This window comes from Pipistrellus kuhlii, unplaced genomic scaffold (genome assembly GCF_014108245.1).
Source record: "Pipistrellus kuhlii isolate mPipKuh1 unplaced genomic scaffold, mPipKuh1.p scaffold_m20_p_22, whole genome shotgun sequence".
NCBI classification, from domain to species: Eukaryota; Metazoa; Chordata; class Mammalia; order Chiroptera; family Vespertilionidae; genus Pipistrellus; species Pipistrellus kuhlii.
The window spans coordinates 557,711-565,052 of NW_023425521.1; the positions used below are offsets into that span (position 1 = coordinate 557,711).

The following is a 7,342-nucleotide window of genomic DNA, read 5'->3' on the forward strand; positions in this document are numbered from 1 at the left end:
CACACACACACACACGAGGGCACAGAGAAACAAAGAAGGTGGCGAGGACGCAGCCACCAGCCCGGGCGCATCCCTCCTGCCTGGCCAGGCCCGGGGTCTCCAGGGCCACGCAGTCTCGGAACGCAAAGGGTGGGGGTTCCTCTCGGCTCCCCTCCCTCCTCCTCTCTCCTCCAATCAGGCGGCAGCCGCCTCCCTCGCCCCCCGCGCCCCTGGGTCGAGGGACTCGCACCACCTGCCTCCAGCCCCCGCCCCGCCTCCGCGCCCGGGCCGGCGGGCGCAGGGGCCGGGGCACCGCTCCCCGCCCGGCTCTGCACGGCGCCCGGAGCAAAGGAGGAGAGAGCGAGGCCCGCCGGTCCCTCTCGGGTTCCTGCTTGTAAACTTTATTGTAACTCTTCCGCCCTTTTCAAGGCGCAGACAACAGAACAAAGTAGAGAGGAACAACAAAATATATAATTAGCCCTCCCCTCCCCTCCCTCCCCCCAATAAAGCAATTCACGGATACAGGATACATTCTCTTCACAGTAAACCTAGGAACACTTTTAACAATTGCCCACAGCGCGCATGCTAACTAAAGTAACCTCTTTTGAGAAACACTTAAGACGAAATTGTCAAATCAAAGAAGGGGGGGGGGGAGGAAAGAGAGAAGCCAGAGAGAGAGAAAGCCAGCGAGCTAGGTAGGGGCTGCGGGGCCAGGGAAGGTGGGAGGAGGAAATGAGGAAGGAGGATTGGGGGGAGAGGGGGGGGCAAAGAGAGAAAGAGAAAGAGAGAGAGAAAGAGAGAGTGGGAGGGGAGACAGAAAGAATTACGGCGTGAATAGGCAGTTTCATGTTGTTGGGAGAACTTAGCAGAGATCGGTACCTCGGTCGTTACAAGGAAGCACGGTCAGAGGAAGGGGCTCATTGCACAAGGAGGCTCTGTACACGGGGCGGGGGCGCGGGAGGGGGCTCAGCCGGCGGCCACCGCTCACCCTCGCTGGGCGAGGGCGTCCTTGCTCTCAGTCCTGTCTCCCCCCGGCCCGGCAGGGAAGGGTCCACGGCAGCTCACACACAGAAGCTATTACAGAATCTACCACTAGCGGGACTGGCGGCGGGGACGCTGCGGCGGGAGGCCGGGCTCCGGGCCCCGCTCGCGGGACCGGAGCTCGCGGGCGGGCGGCGGGCGGGCGGTGGACGGCGGCGCGGTCGGCCGGTCGGGGGGGACCGGCGGGCGGAGGGCGGAGGGCGGCCGCGGCCCTGGCAGTCCCAGGCGGAGGGAGCCCCTACTTCTTGTCGGCCTTCTGCGCGTCGCCCTCCTCCGCCGCCTCCGGCGCCCGCTCCAGCTTCTGCTTCTCCAGCTCCTCCTGCTCGCATTTGCTGCTGGGGAACTTGTCTTTGTTGTTCTCCTTTTTCCACTTCATCCTCCGGTTCTGGAACCAGATTTTGACCTGTCTCTCCGTCAGTCCCAGCGCGTGCGACACCTCGATCCGCCGCTTGCGGGTCAGATAGGGGTTGAACAGGAACTCCTTCTCCAGCTCCAGCGTCTGGTAGCGGCTGTAGGTCTGGCGGCCTCGCCTGCGTCCGGCGGCTGCTGGGAGGGGGGGAAAGGGCGAGACGGGGGGAAGGGGAGGGTGGGGGAGGGGACGGAGACGGGGAAGGTTTGGAAGATTCGTGAACAACCAGCCTGGGAGACCAGTAGAATAAGTCAGGGCAGGGGGACCTTCCACCCGGCGCGGGGGAGGGGGCGCTAGGAGGCCGCGGTCAGCTGGAGGTGGGGGCGGGGGTGGGGGGTGAGGGGCATCAGACACCACTGAATTTAAGGGAGCCAGAAAAAGGGGGAGCCATCTCCCCTAGTAACAAGCATCCAAGAGGCTCCAATCCATGAAAAGTGCCATAAACTTTAGAAGGAAGGATGTGAGGGGGGGGGGAAGAATAAGAATAAAAATGCCAGGCTGGGGACGAATGGACCCACCTTGAAAAGCCCCCAGCGCCTTTGCCCCAGAAGAAAAGTTTCTTCAGGGCAATTAAACTATAAAGCAATTGAGAAGTGCAAAAGTTGAGCGCCCCCCACTCCCACCACCCTCTCTCCACTACCCCCCATAAAACAGTAAAAGCGGGGAAGGCAGGGGGAGAAGGAGAAGAAGAAGAAAAGTCAGGCCGGGTGAGGGGTTTTATGGATTCAGGAAATGTCTCTTAGCGACCCTCCTTCAAGGGAAACAAACAAAAAAAGGGGGGGGGGAGATAAGAAAAAGCGAGAGAAAGACAGAGAGAGAGAAAGAAAGAGGAAGAAGGGGAGGAAGGAAAGCAGGGGGAGACCCTCTGCAGGCGGCAGGCGCGGCTCCCAGGAGCCGGAGGGAGCACCCCCCGGCCTGCCCGGACCCTGCCCGGCCTCGGGGCCTCGGGGCTCCGGCCCGCGCTCACCTTGCGGGCGCATCCAGGGGAAGAGCTGGGTGGGCGACGGGCTCTGCTCGGCGCCCTCGGCCTCCTCGCCCAGGCCGCTGGCGGCGGCGAGCTTGCAGTCGGCGTACTGCACCAGGTCCGGGTCCTGCGCGCCGAACAGGCTCTGGCGCTGCAGCGGGTCGTAGCCGTAGAAGTTGCCGGGGTCCCCGTGGCAGGCCACGGCGCACGGGTTCTGCTGGTAGGGCGCCGAGGACAGCGACGACGGGCCGTGGTAGAACTCCTGCAGCTGCGACGGGTGCTGGAAGCCGCCGCCGCCGCTCGGGCCGTACACCACGGTGGGCCGGCCGCCCAGGTCCTGGGCGAAGCCGCAGTCATAGTAATTGGGGCGCAGGGACTCCCCGGTTTTGTACTTGGAGAACAGTGAGTTGACGAAATAAGAGCTCATTTTATTGAATTTTGAGGCGGCGGCGGCGACGGCGGCGGCTGTAGTTGGGGGCTGGTGGGGAGGGGGCGGGGAGGGGGAGAGGGAGGGAGAGAGAGAGGAGAGAGAGAGAGAGAGAGAAGAAAAAAAAACGCGGATTCGCCGGCTCCTAGCCTCCCTCGCCAGGAAAGGAGAGGGGAAGGGAGGAGGGGGAAAAAAGGAAAGAAAGGAAAAAAGGCGAAGACGATCCCGGAGCCGCCGCACTTTTTGGTGATTTCCAGGAACAGAAGGGCCGGCGGAGCCTCCGAAAGTCTACGCTCGCATGGCAGCCGGCTCGCTCGCCCTCCCCCCACCCCCCACCCCCCAAACAAAAATATACCGCCGCGTTCGGAGGTCCTCGCTTTACATTTCGAAGAAAGGATGCCAGTTCATAAACAGTTTTCGGTGATTTACTCCCCTGCAAATGAGTTGTTTCATATTTTGCACTGTCTTTTCATGATCATTTGCATCCATTAGAGACCACGCATCCTATTGGCTTCTCGGTACTCCTCCCGGACAGAACGCAGAACGAGGGTGAGAGCGAGAGAGCGAGCGAGCGAGAGAGCTAGAGCGAGCGAGCGCCAGGGAGTGAGGAGAGCGCGAGGGGGGGAGGAGGAGGGGAAGGGGAAAAAAACACCCAGAGAGAGGGGGGAGGGAGAGGGGGGGGAGAGGGAGAGGGGGAGAGAGAATGAATACGGATTAAATCTGTTTAACTACCTACATTAATGAGATCTCTCTCCCCTCGCAACAAATCAAATACCTTCGCAGACCACCCCCAAAGGCTGGTGTGGGGGCGTCACGAAAAAACAAAAAAAAACACAACCAACCCTACACAACCACGCACACTCAGAGAGCGGAGGCGCCAGACGCAGGCAACGCTGTTAATTTCGCGATTTTTAACGAGGCAGTTGGAGTCTTTTGAAATGTCAGGGTCGCTTCGGAAAAAATGTAAAAAGAACACGGCTTAATTGCGCCGAGTTTTAAAAGGTCCGATAAATGTAATTGGTATTTTAATACAAGTTATCAAATCATACGGCTTCCTCCCCTAAACATATTTCCCCGACAAACGAGGTAGTCATCTTTAAAGCTTTAATGATCAATTTCCTTATTATTGATAAAGGTTTAACCGTCGTGCGGAGGGAATTGGCTGGGTACCCCCCCCCCCAACAGAACCGCCTGTAAACTCTTTAACAAACTATAAAACGCCATAAAGCCGGAGTCTGTTGTTGTTTATGCCGCAGCGCATAAAAGCTGTTAGCATTTTACGAGTCCTTTCCTCCACAGCTATAAAACTGCAGCTTCCACGGCCCGCCGCCCGGCTGCGCTCCGCGGGGGTGGCAACGCCGAAATGAAAATGATTAGGGGTGGTTTTATATTTTTTTTCGGTGCAAACGGTGGCTTTTCGGGGATTTTTTGGCCTCCTTCAGCTGCGGAGAGTACCTGTTCCCACCCCCCTCTCTGGAGCCCCCAGACCACCACCCCCTCTGGCACCTCCAGACCGCTCACCAGCCTTTCCCTATTCAGCACGCTAGCCAGGCTTTTTGGGGGGAAGGGGTCTGGGAGAGGGTGAGGAGGGTTGGGACAGGGAGAAGAAACTTTCTGGTGAGTGGGAACGAGCAAAGTTCCCCGTAAACTGAGGATTGGGCAGGTTTTGCACAGCCTGGGGAGGGGGGGGACGTTTGGAATGGGGAGGAAGTCTCTAGAAGACACTTGGGCCCAGTCAGGGCTTTGGGGGGCCCACTTCCTGCGATGGGAGAGGAGCCTGATGCCACCCGCAGGATGCCACTTAGTTGGGTTGCCTCGTTCCTGCACGCAGGCCTGGGGACCTAGGAACCAGGCCCAGTGGCCTCCCAACCTTCCCAGCACCCTGGGGCAGAGGGCACCTCCAAGCCTATCAGCACATCAAAGGGAGCAGAGGGCGCTGGAGCCGCTGCTGGGTGCCAGGCCCTGGCACTCGGCCTTGATGCCACTGCCCTGTGCCCTCCTGGGCCCTAGCTAGGCCTTGGCTGCAGAGGGAGTGTTTGAAGGGGGTACCTTTTAGCTTCCAGCACCCTGTGAGCCACTGTCACTGCCTCGGCTGACCTTGGAGTAGAGGGGATTTTGATGTGGTCCCCCTGTTGGGGCTTGGCTTTCCCTCCAGACCTGAGGACCTGGGGCCTGGAATATGGACGGCAGCAGAGCCGAACTGACTCGGTGCCATCCCCGTAGGCGGGTGGCCTTGCCGGGCCTGCCAGGCCTGGTGACGCTGGTGGCCAGGCGTCAGCAGGCCCTGGTCTGAGGCTCTGCAGCGATGGGCTGGGGAGGGGCTCACTGGCTGAGGGAAGGGAAGGGAAGGGAAGAAAGAAGGAAGAGAGAGAGAGAGAGAGAGAGAGAGAGAGAGAGAGAGAAGAGACATTTTCTAGCAACAAAAGTGGAGGTTTTAGGAATACATTCCATCCGTTGTCTATTCAGGAGAGGGGTTTGCTATGTATTTCGGGGATCCCAACCTTCGTAAAAATCAAACCATCGCCTTTCTCAGGGGAAGTGACCCTGGGGGCCCCGGGGCCCCTCGAAGGTGAATCGGGAGAATGGGAGCGGGGCTGCCAGGGGGAGAGGACGGAGAAGAGGAAGGAAAAGTGTCGGCGGCGAGGCAGGCGGTGGAAGCCAGAGAGAGAGTTAAGTTGTTGCCGAAGAAACAACATTTTTATCAAACGCGGGGGGCGGGGGTGGGTTTTATGGTCACGGTGTGAGGACTCACCGGTGAGGTAGAAATCCAATGACTTGTTCTAAATCATCCCTACACCGCGCCAGAGATTCCTGATGGAAGGAAAATGTTTCTGTTATAAGAAGGAAAAAAAAAAAACACGCAACAAGAAGGAGCAAGGAGATAATTTATAAACACCCAGCGGAGCGCAGATTTATTAGAGAAACCCGAGTTGAGAAACTCCGCTCGCTTCTTTTCAGGGAGGAGGGGGTCTCCTTCTCCCGCAGGCTGGTCCCCAGGAGGGCGCGGGTCGGGCTGGGGCCGGGGAAATAGGAGATTTGGGATCGAAGGGTCTATGGGCAGACGGTGCACGGAGCTCAGAAGGAGAAGCACCCGGAGCCCAGGCCTCCAGCTGCTCCATGGCGAAGGGACCCGCGCCCCCCACGTCTGAGCCCCGAGCCCGAGCCCCGAGCTCGCACCTGGAAACCTCGGACCCGGGTTACACCGAGCGGCTGCTCCGGGCCGCCCCGCACGTTTTCCGGGCGAAACCAGGCAGCCTTCCGCACCTCGCCGATTCGGGGAGTCCCCGCCCCACTCCCGGCTGGACCCGGCGGCGCCCGGCCCACACCCTGACACCTATAAAGGCTCCTGGAACCTCCGTCCCTGCGGAGCCCACCTCGCCGGCTAGGGGCTCCTCCAATCCCACCAGAGACATGAATCCGTTTCCCCAAAAAAACTGTCCCCCCTCCATCCGCGGCTTCCCACCTCCCCTCCGGGGCTGGCTCACCCAGGTCCCTCTCCTGCGGATCTGGCGGCGGAGTTCCCGAAGCTTCCTCTCCATCTGACCTTCCTTCCCCTGCCGCCTCTCCCGCTCACCTGACTCGCTCACCCGCATCCGAAGGCATTCCTGTGGCTCCCCTCCCCGGAAAACTCCCGTTTTCCCGAACCATTTCTCTTTTCCTTACACCCATCATTCCCATTATTGTTATTATTATTACTACTACGACTCCCACCATTACTATTTGCGTGTGTTGCCCCACGGAACAGAAACTGGGGGGAAGAGAAGCCCTGAGCCCTCCTCCTGGGGGACATGCGTAACATTGACCATTTGAGGGGGGAGCAGCATCAGGACATCTGAAATCTATAAAATGGGGGGAAATGGCCGTAATGAACCCTATATTTTTATTACGCACAAATTATTCATGACTTTCTGCAGCGCTCAGCTCGGAGATTCAGGGCCCACCCGAAGGTGCGAAGTGCAGCCGCCGGCGCCCGCGGCCGCCGCGCCGGGGCTTCTCACGTGGAGCAAGGCTGCCATCTAGCGGCCGCCCCGAGAAAAGGCGCCGCCGCCACCGGCTCGGCCAGCTTCTCTGCCAGCCAGCCAGCCCCGGCCAGAAGCCAGGAGAAACTTTCGTTATTGGCAGAAAGGAGGGGGGTGGGGGGGAGAGGAAAGGGATCGGAAATCAGACCGTGGTTCGTCGAATTGTGCAGATAAGCTAAAAACAAATACACCAAAAAACGCAGGGTGGGGAAGAAAAAAAAAAAGGAAAGCCACGGCTGACACCAATCCCCCATTTCAAGAAAGACCCGAAATTCTGGTGGAGCCCGCCCAGCAGCGAGCCGTTTATGGCCCGTAAAAGGGGGAGTCGAGCACTTTTCAAACCTAACACGACTGTTTCGAGTCCCGAGAAGAAACAATTGGGCTTTTTGTGGGGGGGAAAGGAGGCCCGAGAGGGTGGAAGGGGACTGTAAAAGGAACAAGAGGCTGCCCGCACCCAGACGTCTGGCCCTGCTGGACGTGTGTGTGTGTGTGTGTGTGTGTGT

The 7,342-nt window shown here is 59.4% G+C and overlaps 1 protein-coding gene across 3 annotated transcripts; it reads right to left on the reverse strand.

Annotated features, from left to right (window-relative positions):
- Window positions 1–359: 359 nt before the first annotated feature.
- On the reverse strand, window positions 360–5,702 carry HOXB8 (homeobox B8). Of its 3 annotated transcripts, none has more exons than XM_045586069.1 (4): window positions 5,573–5,702; window positions 4,118–4,119; window positions 2,397–3,400; window positions 360–1,566 (listed from the first exon to the last, which is right to left on the reverse strand). In XM_045586069.1, exons 3-4 carry the CDS (start codon window positions 2,818–2,820, stop codon window positions 1,259–1,261), a joined length of 732 nt encoding a protein of 243 aa, XP_045442025.1. In that variant the 5' UTR covers window positions 2,821–3,400; window positions 4,118–4,119; window positions 5,573–5,702; the 3' UTR covers window positions 360–1,258. The 3 variants fall into 3 exon arrangements, with proteins under 3 accessions (XP_045442025.1, XP_045442027.1, XP_045442026.1); XM_045586071.1 differs by having other exon boundaries at window positions 360–1,563; window positions 5,573–5,701; XM_045586070.1 differs by lacking the exon at window positions 4,118–4,119.
- Window positions 5,703–7,342: the final 1,640 nt, after the last annotated feature.